This window comes from Mustelus asterias, chromosome 15 (assembly GCF_964213995.1).
Source record: "Mustelus asterias chromosome 15, sMusAst1.hap1.1, whole genome shotgun sequence".
Classification (NCBI taxonomy): Eukaryota; Metazoa; Chordata; class Chondrichthyes; order Carcharhiniformes; family Triakidae; genus Mustelus; species Mustelus asterias.
The window spans coordinates 97,620,205-97,635,618 of NC_135815.1; the positions used below are offsets into that span (position 1 = coordinate 97,620,205).

Consider the following 15,414-nt stretch of genomic DNA (forward strand, 5'->3'; position numbering starts at 1 on the left):
GTGGACAATACTCAGGCTTGGGCTGATAAGTGGCAATTTCATGCCATGTAAGTGCCAAGCAATGACCACCAAGGCAGAATCTAACCATCTCCACTTAATATTCAATGGCATTACCACTGCTAAACCCCCCACTATCAATATCCTGGAGGATACTATTGAGCAGAAGCTGAACTAGACCACCCATGTAAAGTGGCTATAAGCACAAGTCAGAGACTGGGGATTCTGAGGCAAATGATTTACTGTCTGACTACCCAAAACCTGTCCATCATCTACAAGGCACAAGTCAGGAGTATGAGTGCAGCTCCAACAATATTCAAGAACTTGATACCATTCAGGACAAAGCAGCCTACTTGCACACACCCCATTCACCAACGCAGTGTGGCAGCAATGTGTACTATACACAAGCTGCACTATACACAAGCTGCATTACACCAGTATTCTTTTGACACCACCTTCCAAACCCATCATCTCCACCAACTAGAGGGACATGTACAGCAGGCGCATGGGAACACATCATCTGCAAGTTTCCCTCCAAGACACACACCATACTGACTTAAAGTTTATTTATTAGTCACAAGTAGGCTTACATTAACACTGCAATGAAGTTACTGTGAAAGTACCCTAGTCGCCATGCTCCAGCGCCTATTCAGGTACACTGAGGGAGAATCTTGCAATGCATTTACCCTTTACCCTAGTCCCCCTGACACTAAGGGGTAATTTAGCACACCCAATCCACCTAACCTGCACATCTTTGGACTGTGGGAGGAAACCGGAGCACCCGGAGGAAACCCACATAGACACGGGGAGAACATGCAGACTCCACACAGACAGTGACCCAAGCCGGGAATCAAATCCAGTCCCTGTTGCTGTGAGGCAGCAGTGCTAACCACTGCACCACCGTGCTGCCACTTGGAACTATATCACAACTTTTTCATTGTCACGGGATCAATATCCTGGAACTCCCTTCCAAGCAACACTGTGGGCGTACCTGCATCAGGTGGAATGCAATAAGCATGATGGCTTACCACCACCTTCCACATCCACATCCCATGAAACAATAATTAAAAAGTTGCATTAAAAATTGGGGTGGCACAGTGGTTAGCACTGCTGCCTCAGCGCCAGGGACACGGGTTCAATTCCCGGCTTGGGTTACTGTCTGTGCGGAGTTTGCACATTCTCCGTGTCTGCGTGGGTTTCCTCCAGATGCTCTGGTTTCCTCCCACAGTCCAAAGATGTGTGTGTTAGGTGGATTGGACAGGCTAAATTGCTCCTTAGTGTCAGGGACACTAGCTAGGGTAAATCCATAGGGTTATGGGGATAGGGCCTGCATGGGATTGTGGTCGGTGCAGATTCGTTGGACAAATGGCCTCCTTCTGCACTGTAGGGTTCTATGATTCTATGATGATTCAAACCACAAGGGTAATCCACAAGCCATTGATATTTATAAGGGAGTAGCTGAAAATCCCTATCTATGCAAATGATTTTTAAAAATTAATTCAGGGATGTGGGCTTCACTGTTTCGGCCAGCATTCATTGCCCATCCCTAATTGTTCTTGAGAAGGTGGTGATGAGCTGCCTTTTTGGCCACTGCTTGCAAGAGGGGCAGAAACCCACATGGCATTTAAAAATGGGATTTGGTCTGCAGCCTTGACGTGTATATCCTGAAAGTGGAATTAGGCTTGATCTCTCTTTTCTGGCCACCTTTCTAACAGTGGGTCGAATGGCCACCTTTGTCGCACGTGCACACAGAATGGAAGAACCAAGTTAAATGACTAAATGGTCTCCTCCTGCTCCTATGTGCCAAGCATCATGAAAACCATGACTATTACAGACAGGGTTATTTGAGACAGTACCAAGCAAGCTGGCTCAACCAGAACAAAAATTCAGAAAATGCTCTGAGAACCAACCAAAACAAATCATACAGAGCAACACAACTGGCTGAAGCAACAACATGCAGCATTACAGAATGCCAGGAGATACGTCTATCCCACGATTCCCAACATTACAAAATTTTTCATCCTGCCCACGCCACTTCAGGGAGGAACAAGCCAGATGCAAATCAGCGTTCATTTTCTAGATCCATACATGAAAAATAGCCTCTTGGGTTACATACTGGATGGCTGGTAGCATACTTGAAACTGTACAAGAACAAAAAAAAACAATGTTTTGCAATGATCCAAAATCCACAACAAAATGCAAGGAGTCTTGTTATTTGGAAACCAGCCTTGGCTTGCCTGGTGTCATACAAACTTCAATCCCTCCATTTGGACTGGGCCTGGCAAGAAATCTAAAGTACCTCAGATTTCTTAAAGCTATTAAAACGGTATCAAGATTGCAGCAGCTGCCAAGCTAATACCTGTCTAATGCCAAACCCTGGTGCTGTAACCATCTGCATTGGCTACCCATGAACCAAGAGAATATCTACCAATTATGGGGTTAGGCACCTCCACTTACCAATGCTGACACGATTGGTAGAATCTTGACAGTCTGACTACAAAAATGCTGTCCATGTTGTAAACTATCCTCCTGTTCCCCACCCACTGCTTTTCCTACCATCCACCTGCATCACAATTTTGTTAGCAGGGAAACATATTGGAATAAAATGATCAGAAAAAAAGCTTTTTTAAAAAAAATTACAATGGTTATGAACTTGTCTCATTAGGATAGCAGGAACGGAGGGTGTATGTAGAGTCAGCTAAAATTTACATGGCCATTTTATCATAACACCTGAAAATTTAAGTCAGGATTTAGCCAGGGCCGTTAATAATGTTACAATTGCAGATGGCTCATCGTTGATCAAGTTCAAAATCACTTTGATAGTCTAGATTGACTCATCTTGGTGACTGGTGCGGTGGGGGCACTGAAGTGTTGAATTAACTACTTGCTCCAGAACTGAAATCATAGAAACATAGAAAACAGGAGTGAGTGTAAGTAGGCCATTCAGCTTGAGCCTGCTCCACTATTCAATATCATGACTAAGTTTCTTTCTCAGAGAACTCCCATACTTCTTGACGGCTTTACAGCCCAGAAATCTATTTCCTTTTAAATTGTCTTCAGTGACCTGGCCTCCACAGCCTTCTGTTGCACAGGTTCTTCAACCTCTTGGCAGAATTTCATGCTCCACCCAAGGACTGGATTTCCCCCAGGAACCTACCCGGCCAAATCCAGACACATTTGGGCAGTCAGCCCTTCAGGCCCAGAGGTGGCCAGTTAATAGTCATTGAAGGACCTAATTCCACCCAGCCTTAATTTTTAGGCTGGCAGCAGCAGATGCGGGAGGGTGGGAGAGTGACATTTACACTTACTGCATCTTGGGCAGGAATTATGGGAGGTGGGGGGCCCTCACTCTTGAAGGCTCCCTCGTCTCACCTGTTGAAGGTCCTGGGACTCTGAGTGCCGCATGGCCATGTCTGGCCACTGCTATGCTGTGCCTGACTGGGTTGAAGAGCTTTCAGTCAATCTGATTGGATGGCTGTTCTCACAGGCGGCACTTCCTTCCAAGGGTAGACAAAATTTCCGCCCGCTGCCGACTCTCGGGATGGTGAGTGCCAATAGCTCATTATCCTTAAAATGCTACCCTCGGAGTGAAGAAAGCTCTCCTCGGCCCTAAATGGCCTACACACATTCTGAGACTGTGACTCTTTGCTCTAGACGACATCAACTTTGTATCCAGTCTGTCCAGACCCATCAGAATTTTATGTTTCAATGAGATCCCCTTTCATTCTTTTAAATTGCAGTGAATACAGGCTTAGTCAACCCAATCTCCTCTTATGACAATCTTGCCATCCCAGGAATCAGTCTGGTGAACTGCACATGATATTCTAGCTGTGGCCTCACAAAAGTCCTGGACAACTGCAGAAAAACATCCCTGTAGCTCTAATTAAGTCCACATAATCTATCAGTAACCATAAAATTAAATTTCATTTTTAAAAATCTTTCAATTACTTGGAATGCTTGGACAGGACTTGAAGGCGTAGCTTTTTGACTGCCATTTTCATGTCTCTATGCTCACACAGCAAGTTTTCATTTGTGTCCCTCAACAAGTGTCTGGTCCCCTAGGGGACTGACCAGTGTTTCGGTTGCTCAGTGTTAGTTTATACTGTATAATCACATGGTCTACCCAAAATTTTCTTCAAGAAAAATTATTCGTGAAATCTCCCACCTTTCTAAAAACTTGATTGTATGTGAACTATGAGATTTAAAACAATAGAAATTCTAAGAATTTTAAGTGAAATGCTTAACTATATTTTCATAGACTGGATTTTACAGATTGGTATTTCTACGTTGGTATTGCAAATCTCATCCATTTTATAATTTTAGGTCAAGGGAAACATGAATGGAAGAGAAGTTTGTGTTTTTTTTAAGAATGAGAGAAAAGTAATAAAAATAAGCGTGAAAAGAAATACTAAAAGTTAATAAAAATGAAATGATGCTCAAATGGTAAGGGTAACAGATAATTATTTCCAAGTGAACAAATAAAGCAGCAACATATCTGGTTTGCAAACATAATTAGATGAGTCGAGAGTGGGTAAATATTTTCAATGTAAATAAATGAATTAGGTTTTCAACTCCATTTGAAGCAAATATAGCCAAGAATAAGGATATCGAAACTCTATTTGAAAAGACAGCATGACATCTTCCTGTCTCAGCCAGAAGGAAAGGCCCAGTGACAAATGTTGGCAGGCTACTTCCACCATTAAATAAGCTCCAAGTTATCGAAGAGAGGGTCTGAATAAAAATATTCCAGTGTTTATTGACTTAATGATTGGACCTTTGGGTCAACTGGAGAAAGCAGATATCCATGGACTATCAGAAAGAACAACTTGGATGAGACCAGCGTTTTGGAGGAATAACTTGGATGAGGCCAGAGATTTGCCAAGGACAAAAAACAGCCAATAAAAAGGGGCAAAAATAAATCTTCTCAAAATGCCACATCATGGGTTAAACTAGTTTACCCCCAATAAGGCAGTGGTTGTTGAACCGAATTTAAAATTGCAAATACTAACATGTCAGCTTTGTTGACAGGTTATTTTTTGATCAAACTGGTCAACTATTCCTTCCCCCTCCCACCACCCCCCTCACTGACCCTTCTCCGTTTTGAGTATTTGTGGTTGCTCGCTAAAAAATACTTGTGGCCGCAGATTCAAAGTGGGGGTGGTGAAGAGGGATTAGTCTCGTAAACGAAGGTCAAAAGCGTAATTTAAAGTTGAAGTGAGAAGAGCAGCTGCCTCTGTCAGGCCTTCAACAATACCAGCTGCAGAATTTGCGGGCAATATGGAAACAATGTGCACCAGATGTCAAAGAATGGAAGAGAAGCTGCTCAGCAAGCGGCCAACTTACCATGCCTTTAATGTCCCAGTGTCACCTCTGTTACTGAGCCACATTTCACACAGAATAAAACTGTTGAGTTCTAATATAAATCAAGGCTCTTAAACGTTTTGAGAACCACGTTTAGAGACTCAACACAAAAAAAGTCTTCGCTTGGTTGCTTTGAAGTACTTGGAAGAAAGAAAATGTGAAGGAGGTTAGAAATCTTCCTTGAAAACCTCAAAAAAGTGTACTGTGATCAAAAAGAGGTTTGGAGACCTGAACGATTTATGATTTAGTAACAGAAAACAATCTTCAGGGGATGTTCTACACTTCAAAAGCTACTGCAAAATGTACTTTTCTGTGAGCCAACACAATCTGTATTGATCGGAAAAGACGCTCACCTCACAGCTGTGTGTGATCTCTTAAAAATATATATTTTGGATTGGCATCTGTAAAATGCATAACTATATATTTTAAAAAACCTGACTGCCTCAATAAAATTAAAAATTAACATTGGAAAGAAGACATTTACTAAAAAAAAGGGTTACAGCTTTAAATTACGAGGGTGGATTGAGACTTACCTTAGCTTTGCCATCTTGAGTTGACATGTACCCAACGCACATACTCTCAGTGGTGTGACTCCATAAAAACTCAACTGTGTAGAAACAATTTTAAAACATAATACAAGCAAAATTAAATGCACTTACAGAAACAGGTCACTTAGTAACAAAGGATAGCGAACGTTTAATTTTCAACATTGCAGTAGTAATTTCATGTTTCAATGACATGCAATTGTAAAACAAATCTCTTCCATGTTTCTAATCCACAGTTCACAATGTTTCATGAGGGGAAGTTCTTTTTATTTTGCAAAAGATCAAATCTATTTCTAAAAACTTTATTACATAGTTAATTAACAATCGATATTTTTATAATTTTCCTAACTTCTCATCTGGTTTGTTGTATTCACTGTGTAAATAAAACCAAAAACTGGCCTGCCACAAATCTTCTAATAAAAATCGTTTAAAGTTGCACTGGTCAGAAGATTGGCCAATTCTGGCCTCTTGCACATGAACAACTAAAATTGCTCCATCACAAGCAACCATGACTTCAGCTACCTAGGCCCCAAGCTCTGGAATTTCCTCTTAACCCTCACCACCTGTGGCTTAGTGTCAAATTGTGTTTGATAACACTCCTGTGAAGTCCTTGCCACGTTTTACTATGTTACAGGTGGTTTTTCAATGCAGGTTACAGTAACATATTTACTTTTGTATAGTACATACTTTTGCATCCAAAAGCACTGTATTTGTTCTTACATGCACAGACGACACCCAGCTCTCTCACCAACTCTCTCGACTCCTCCAACATTGCTAAATTATCAGGCTGCTCGTCAGATCACCAGTGCTGGACGAGCAGAAATTTCCTCCAATTAAATATTAACAAGACTGAAGCCACTGTTTATGATCCCCACTCCAAACTCTGTTCCCTAGGTACAGAATCCATTCCTCTCCCCAGTAATTGTCTGAGAATAATGTAAACCGTTCACAAGCTTGGTGTCGTATTCGATCCTCAGATAGGCTACTGAGCTTGTATTCGTGCCATTTCCACCTCCATAACATTGTCAATTTTGCTAATCTCAGCTCATCTGCTGCTAAAACCCTCATGCATATCTTCATTGCCTCTGGACTTGACTATTCCAACACACTCCGGCTGGTCTCCTACAGTGCATCCTCTGTGAACTTGAGGTAATGCAAAACTATGTTGTCCCTGTCTTAACTCGCACCAAGTTCCATTCTCCCATTATCCCCGTGCTCACTGGCCAACACTGGCTCTTGGTCAAGCGACACCTTGATTTTAAATTTCTCAGCTGCGTTTCCTGTCTATTTCTGTGATATCCTCCAGCCCCACGACGTCAGATAGCTGTGATCCTCCAATTCTGGCCTCTTGTGTATTCCAAATTGTAATTGCTGCACTATTGCTGGCCATGCCTTCAGTTGCACAAGCCCCAAGCTCTAGAATTCCTTCATTACGCCACTCGAGCTCTCGATCTTGCTTTGCTCTTTAAGATACTTCTTAAAGCACTTTGACCATGTTTTTGGTCATCTGATTGGAGGTCACCTCATGTGACTCGGTGTCACATTTTGTTTTATAATGCTTGTGAGAAATGTTTTGGGATGTTTTATGTTAAAGGCCGATATAAATAGGAGTTGCTATTGTTGTGCCAGCTTTTTAGTGCCACATTTAAAAGGTTTAAAAAAAATGAATTCAAGAATGTCTGGACTAATTTAAAATCAAGTCCAAGTGATTCAGAAAACAAAGTTAAGAAAACTTGCTACGATTTCATTTTTATCCATTGGACAATATAACCTGCAACAAGATATCAAAGCAGATGATATGGTATGACAGAAAATTATATTTAATTAAACTTTACATGTACAGTAAGCCTCCAGAAGATCTTTGTGCCATCGTCAAGGTAGACTTGTACGCAAAATTACCAACAGGAGAAATCTCTACAACCACTTTTTTTGGGCCAAGACAGATGCCTTAAGTACCTCAAATAGGAATCCTACCAGAAATGTACGGTAGAATTTTCCAAGGCTATTGGAGGCTGGTTTGTGAACAATCAGGGAAAAATCCCAGAAACTGATGTCAAGTTGGGATCCCACCCTCTTCCAGCTTTTCCCAAGATTGAAGGAGCAGGGAATTCCCTACCCTGTGGGCTAAATAATTTAGTAGCTGTTGAAATTGTTAAGAAGCCAATCATGAGGCGTTTTAACCCTGGATACTGGACTTGCCAGCCAATGAAACAGTTTCCTGACCTGTCAGCAATTCTGATGTGGAGATGCCGGCGTTGGACTGGGGTAAACACAGTAAGAAGTCTCACAACACCAGGTTAAAGTCCAACATGTCTATTTGGTAGCAAAAGCCACTAGCTTTCAGAGCGCTGTTCCTTCGTCAACATCTGTGATAGAACTCCCACTTACCTGACGAAGGAGCAGCGCTCCGAAAGCTCGTGGCTTTTGCTACCAAATAGACCTGTTGGACTTTAACCTGGTGTTGTGAGACTTCTTACTGTGGTCAACAATTCGCCAGGGTCACCAAGGCGAGTGCATAGCGGAAAGAGCTTCTTCAGTGAAAACGACTAGCTGGGACAGCTCTGATCAGTTACACTGAAGAGATCTAGCCATTGCCACTGATAGCTGGCTGCTCAAAGCATTTCTCCTGAGTTTCTTCAATGCTTGACAGGTGATTGTCAATTTATGGTTAAGATATTTCAGCTGGTGAGTCCGCCACTTATTGCAGCAGCACCACCCTGCTGCCAGCCTTCAGCATGGCCTGCAAGCAGCTTATTCAGTTCCATCCTTCACCCTTGCTGAGGGTGAAGAGCAGAGGCCATGCCACACTATCAGAGGAAGGTGGTGGAATAGTGGTCATGTCATTGGACTGGTAATCCAGAGGTTCAGGCTAATGTTTTGGAAATAAGGTGGAAATCCCACCAAGGAATTTAAATTTAATTAAAATAATCTGGAATTTAAGTAAATTTAGTACATTAAGTAATGGTCATCATTGTCACCAAAACTCAGGTGGTTCATTAATACCCTTCAGGGAAGGGAATCTGCTGCCCTTACCTGGTGACTCCAGATCAACGGCAATGTGGTTGACTCTCAACTGCTCGCTGGACAACAAATGCTGGACTTGCTAATGACACGCACAGAATAAACGGCCTTTTTATCAGCAGCATGCCACTCCAGAGGAAAGATGGGATGGACACCAAGATCCAACTGAACGAAGGACGCTCAACATGCTGAGGGCCGGTTCTTACAACAGATGAACTCTAGTGTCACAGGAGCTTCAGGCTCCATGGCAGATCACTGCTGCCAGTTCTAGCCTCCCAGAACAAGACTTCTTCCCTGTGTAGCAGGTGGTCATGCATTGCCAATGGCCAACATGATCTGTCACTGGAAGGAATCACCCCACTCGGTCTCTCCCTCTCGCCAAGTTGTGCACTCTCTTCTGCAAGGAGGGAAAGCACTCAGGCACAAGTGCTCATGGTGGCTGGTGTGCAGAGGAGGACACCAGTTGTGAAGGATGATGGTGAGACATGGGTGTGGGAGGGCAATAGGCAGAGGGAGAGAGAGTGTTTTGGCTGTTTGGATGGGTATGTGATGTGCCTGCAGGGAGAAGAATGAGTGAAGTTGCAACATGTGTTGCCCTGATAAGTGCTGTGCATGAGAATGCTGGACGCCAGTGTGGACTTTAGCATATGAAAGTGTTATACCTCTCATGTCATTCCCCCCTGAGGTCAGAGATCCTCCTATCGCACGGCGTTCAAGTTGGAGAGATCACACTCTTGCTGCTGAATTTGTTGGGTCACTTCCATTGTGCCTCTTTGCATGAATAGATTGCCCTCTTCCTTCTGTCCTTGGGAGAGCTCAACTCACTAAACTCCTCTGATCCTGCAGCAGGACATCCAGGTCAGAGGCAGAGAGCTGAGGGACAGTCTTCACAGGTCTGCTTTTTGATACCTATGGTGAACTTTTCTGTTCCATGTCATGGTCCCTATAATTAGAAATCCTTCCTTTGACAGAGTTGTTATGCCATCCTGCCCTTTCTCCATGCACCATCCTGCCCTTCCTCCCCAAGTGTTTGAGGAGGCTGGAGGTGGGATATCAATTGCGGAGGAGACTAAGGTGGTAAGATTTTGGTTATATCGCTTACCTAGGAGTGCTTGAGTATTCAACGACGACTCGGATTCTAGTGAACATCTGCAGCAACGGAGAACTATGACTCCCCCCAGGACAGAGTCTTCATGGGCAAGGAATGGAGAACCTGTGAATAAACCAGAAAAATGTTACTGGACTTTTACTAACAGAAACCTGCAGATTATTCCAATTTTAAATGTTGGTAGCCTTACTGCTTCAAAACTTTTTTATTTCTTTCAGATAATTAACACATCAACTGTTTTGCACAACTAAAGGCGGAAATCCTACGCACAGGCCAGGTTAGAGTCAAGTAAAGTCCAATGAAACTACAGAGTTTAAGCTTGGGCATTACGGGCAGATTCTCCCAGCCTGCAGCACTGCTTGAGGAGCGTAGCGGGCCAAGAGACATTAGTGGGGGGGGGGGGGGGGGGGGGGGGGTGTGTGGAGAGAAAGAGCGCCGTAGAGGTACTCGCGACTGGCCATTCGCAAGTCTCCCACACTCCTTTTTTCCATGTAATCAGCCCCGCACTGGAAATCAGCATGGGGCTGATTACCATATGGAAATTGTTATTTTGAGTAGGCCAGTGACTGGGGGGGGGGGGACTATGCTGCCAGTCTCTTCAGCAGGCTGAGGTCCTGCCCCCCACCCCACTTTCCAGCGTGAATCTCTCTGAGGCACTCTGTAAAGCACAGAGTGCCAGAGATTCGTTCAGCTAAGTATGCCCAAAAGACGGGCAGGAAATTCTCCCATTTTCCCCATCCGTTGGGCACTTAGTTTTTTTTTGGGAGAATCCCAGCCCACATTTTTGATGTGTAAAGGGAACCGGTTCCCTTCTTTAAAAATATTATAGGGAAAGGTCAGTGTTAGATGCGCAATCTTAGCAACGCTGCTACATTCACAAACTCAGCTGCATCTGTTTGAGAGTCAGCACAACAAGGAAGAGGCACAGTAATCCATGGGCTGCTTTTGTGCACCCTCTTAGTCATCTCGGTTACGTTGAAATAGACGGCTGGGGTCATAAGAACATAAGAATAAGGAGCAGGAGTAGGGGTGAAGGGTGAGGGCAGGCACACAAATTGTTTGGCAACTACTGAATGAATTTAGCTAAGAAGAACTGGCAGGAGACACAACATGTAGCCAAATGATCAACAGTTCACCTTTTAAGACAACAAAACCTTAGCAACACGTTCCAGTGCCATTGCGGATCTGCCTACATTGCTGGACTGTGCGGTCTACCATCCTTATCTGGACATAGTGAAATCCAATTCCAAATAGAAAAATTATGTATACATGTACGAAAATCAAAATGGTTGTTTCTCAGTATTAGTATTTTCAAAAAATACGAATACTATGATTAATGATCATACTTTGCTTTTATTCAGTCGGTGTGTAAAAACATTTTTGTCATAAACTGAATGGGTGACTACAAGTAATTGGCTGAAAAGGGATTAAGGAGATTGACATTGTGAATGAGCTGAATTAATAACAGTTATTAACCTCGGGTGCTTCAGCGCACTTGTCATTTCAACTCTGCGTTACTAGAAGAACTGAATGAACAGAATAGTTACTTTTCCCAGCCAGTTCCCTTTACTTCATCAGTACTAGCCAATTAAATGTTTCCCACCTTCATAAACACTACAAAGTGTTTATAAAATTACTTTTAAGTTCAATTTGTTAAAAAGGGGCGAAACCAGCACTTGAAACTTTATCTCGTCGCGTTTTGCTTTTATTCATTCACATTTGTTTTGCCTTTTATCCAGCTTTATTTATCATTTTCGTATGGAGCAACACCATCACAGCCGCCGCTCTATAAACATCTGAGGCCGTGCGAGGGTTACTCGCCACAGAATTTCTTAAATAGCTTTAAAATTACATGGTGACCTATTGAAGATATTCAATTCATACCACTGTGGTTACGGACTCAAATCCAAGTAGTAGGTAACATTTTAATCCACCCCCCACAATGTGCAACCATTTTAGTAATTTCTCAGCCAGGCAGCTGGGTGGGAAACCTTGTGGAAATGGCATGCTCTCTGAGTCGCCCAGTCCCGTCCAATGAGAAAACAGCACTGGAGCTCAAAATCAACAGGCTAATCTGGTGACTGAAACACGGCTGAAAATACATGTCATAGAATCATACAGCACAAAGGAGGTCATTTGGTCTATCGACCTGTGCTGGCTCTTTGGCAGAGCTTTCTGCTTTGTTTCTCTGTAGCCCTGGAGTATGTTTTCCCCCTTCATGTAATTCGTGAAAATAGAAACTAAAAATTAAGACGAAAGTAGAGGAGATTACGTTCCGAAGTAGCATTTTACGGCAGGTAATATAAATAAAAGATTCACGTTGAAATCCTAACAACAAGTTGTATTTTTTTTAAAAATTCATTCATTGGATGCGGGTGTCACTGACAAGGCCAGCATTTATTGCCCATTATTAGTGGTCATGAACTGAATGGCTTGCTTGGCCATTTCAGAGGGTATTTAAAAGCCAACCACACTGTTCTGGATCTGGAGTCACACACAGGCCAGATCAGGTAAGGATGGCAGATTTCCTTCCCTAAAAGGACAGTGAGCCAAGTGGGTTTTGCACAATCCACAATGGTTTCCAGGTCATCACTGGACTTTTAATATCAGGGCCAGAATATTACACTGTTCACGCTGACAGGATGTTCTCATCCCGTCGCAGTGAACGGAGATTTGGCTGGCCGCCAAATTCTCCAATCATCACTGCGGCAGGAGTGTGGCGGTAAGATTGCACCCTAAGTTCTTATTGAACTCAAATTTCATCATCTGTCATGGTGGAATTGCTGTGCGTCTCTGGATTACTACTCCAGTGACAATACCACCATCTCCTCAAAAGCACATTATATAGCAACTTTAACATAGCAAAACGTTCCAGGGGTGCTTCACAGGAGAGGTAAACAGAATTTGACACAGAACTACACAAGGAGATTGTAGGTCAGATGACCAAGAGCTTGGTTGGGTTTTAAGGAGAAGAGAGGTGAAGTGAAGAGATTTATGGAAGGAATTCCAGAGCTTAGGGTCCCAACAACTAAAGACATGATCACCAATTGTGTAGTTATTAAAAATCAGGGATGTCTAAGGGCTCAAAATCAGCACATATATCTTGGCAGGACTGTAAGAGATTAGAGATAGGGAAGAAATGGGCTACAGAGAGATGTGCGAATACGGGGATGAGAATTTTAAAATCCAGGCCTTGCTTAACTGGGAGCAAATGTAGTTCAAGAACACAGGGGCGATGAGTGATGGAAATGGTGCCAGTATGGACATGGATAGCAGAGTTTTGAATGACCAAATGTTTAAAGAGCGGGCAGAAACGTGGGAGGCTGGCGGCAGTACATTAGAATGGTCAAATCTAGAGGTGGCAAAGGCATGGATGAGGATTTCAGCAGATGAGCAGAGGCAAGGGTGGAGTTGGGCAATGTAACAGGGGTGAAACTAGCTGGTCTGATGGGGTAAGACATGTGGCTGGAAGCTCATTGTGGGGGTCAAATGTGATACTTAGGTTGTGAATAGTCTGGTTCATCCTCAGCCAGTTACTAGGAAGAGGGATGGAGTATTTGGCTAGGAAATGATGTTTACTGTAAGGAAAAAGACAATGGTTTCAATCTTCCCAAAAGTTACTTGAAATAAATTTCTGCTCATCTTATTCTGGATGTTGGGATCAGCAATCAGATAATTCAGAGATAGTGGAGAGGTCAAGATGGTGAGGTACAGCTGAATTTGAAAGTGCATATCTAGAATGACATATTTTCAAATGAGGCTGCCAAGGGGCAACATGCAAATGAGAAACAAGATCCTTACGGACACCAAAGGCAATGATCTAGAAGTAGGAAGAGAAGCCATTTCAGATGATTCTCTAGCTTCAAGCGGATACATAAGAATCAAATCAAGTGAATGCAGCTCCACTCAACTGGACGACAGTGGAGTGGCACTGGAGGAGAGTTGTGTGGTCCACTGTGTCAAAGGCTGCAGACAAGTCGAGAAGGGATAGTTTACCTTTGTCATAATCACATAGGATGTTATTTGTGACTATAATAGCCTTTCCAGCACTATGGGAGAGCAGGTGGAGAGAGAGACCTGACTGAGGGAATACAAACATGAAATTTTGGGAAAGGCTGGGTATAAATTTGGGAGGTAACATTTTCAAAGGACTTCAGAAAGGAAAGGAATGGGCTGGTAGTTTGCAAGGATGGAGGGGTCAAGGGTTGGCTTTTGAGGAGAGGGGTGATAATTGCAGATTTGAAGGAGGGGAAAACAGTACCTAAGGAGTTAACAATATAAGTTAACATAAGAGCTAGGAAGGAAAGTGGGGTAGTTAGCAGTTTAATGGACATAGGATTTAGGGAGCAGGAAGTAGGTATCATGAGCGAGATAAACTTAGAGAATACGTGAGGGGACATAGGAAAGAAACTAGAAGAAGATACAAATTCAGGGCTGGGGCAGGTGGTCAGGTGGGGGGGGGGGGGAGAGAGAGAAAGAGGGGGGGGGGGGGGGAAGAGGGGAGGGAAGGAAGCCTTTAAGGATGCTTGGCCCAGTGAGCTAGGGGAAGGGAGGGAAGTAATCCACAACACAGTAAAAAAGAAATCTGAACCGTTTTCACAGAGATTTATACAAAGAATGGAGTTGAGCCAGACACGTAAGCAATGCACACACTCCATTTCCCATGGCTTTAATTGGTCAACACCCAGGAAGGATTTTTTCCCCCCACCTAATTGCGTTTCCATATCCCTCAATGAGGGGGAAAATACAAGTAGTAAACACCATGGTTTAAGTTAATTGTTGGAAAACTAATATAGCAGCTGAAGGATTGGATAATTAAGTATTTTGGAGTACTGTCCTTACACCTCCAGAATTTCAAATGCTCCAAGTTCTAATTTGCACGCTATTTCCCTTCACCTTCCTTTCGGCAATCACGTCAAAATGAAGGCTTGGATTTTCCTGATATTGTCAGTAAAATGGCTGGGCATTATGGTCATCCCTCCATGATTCTGCTGGGCTCCAACAGAGGGCTCCCAGCATCTTCAGCATTTTCTGTAATAGGGAGGTCCTATCTGTGTGTAATGGCCAAATGATGGGAGTATTCAGAAAACAATTATAACTCAGGAAATGCTTCCTGGACTATTGTGCAGGGATCCCCCTGATCCGTAAAGGCACTGGAAATAAGATGCGGGAATTCAGATGGTCTATTGTATGGTGCTCTTTCGGAGAGTCGGTGCAGGCTCGATGGGCCCGGATGGCTTCTTTCTGTGGGGATTCTATGGTAAGTAGCGTCACTGGAAGTATCTAGATGCATTAAAATTAAGGGCAAATGTTACTTCCACAGTAAAAGTGGAAAGAAACTGCATGTCAAGCTCAGCAGCTGGCATACTTCCAGGTGCCTAG

At 43.2% G+C, this 15,414-nt stretch overlaps 1 protein-coding gene across 3 annotated transcripts in view; it reads right to left on the minus strand.

The window, feature by feature from the left end:
• Window positions 1–15,414, minus strand: part of tasp1 (taspase, threonine aspartase, 1) — a 73,363-nt gene that overhangs the window by 7,301 nt on the left and 50,648 nt on the right. For all 3 annotated transcript variants that reach the window (XR_013499690.1, XM_078230365.1, XM_078230366.1), the window contains 2 exons: window positions 10,027–10,137; window positions 5,892–5,965 (listed from right to left, as the gene is read on the minus strand). Coding sequence is in view for 2 of the 3 variants with exons in the window: in XM_078230365.1 (XP_078086491.1) it covers window positions 5,892–5,965; window positions 10,027–10,137 (185 nt within the window). In the remaining variant the exon portion in view is untranslated. The remainder of the gene's footprint in view (window positions 1–5,891; window positions 5,966–10,026; window positions 10,138–15,414) is intronic.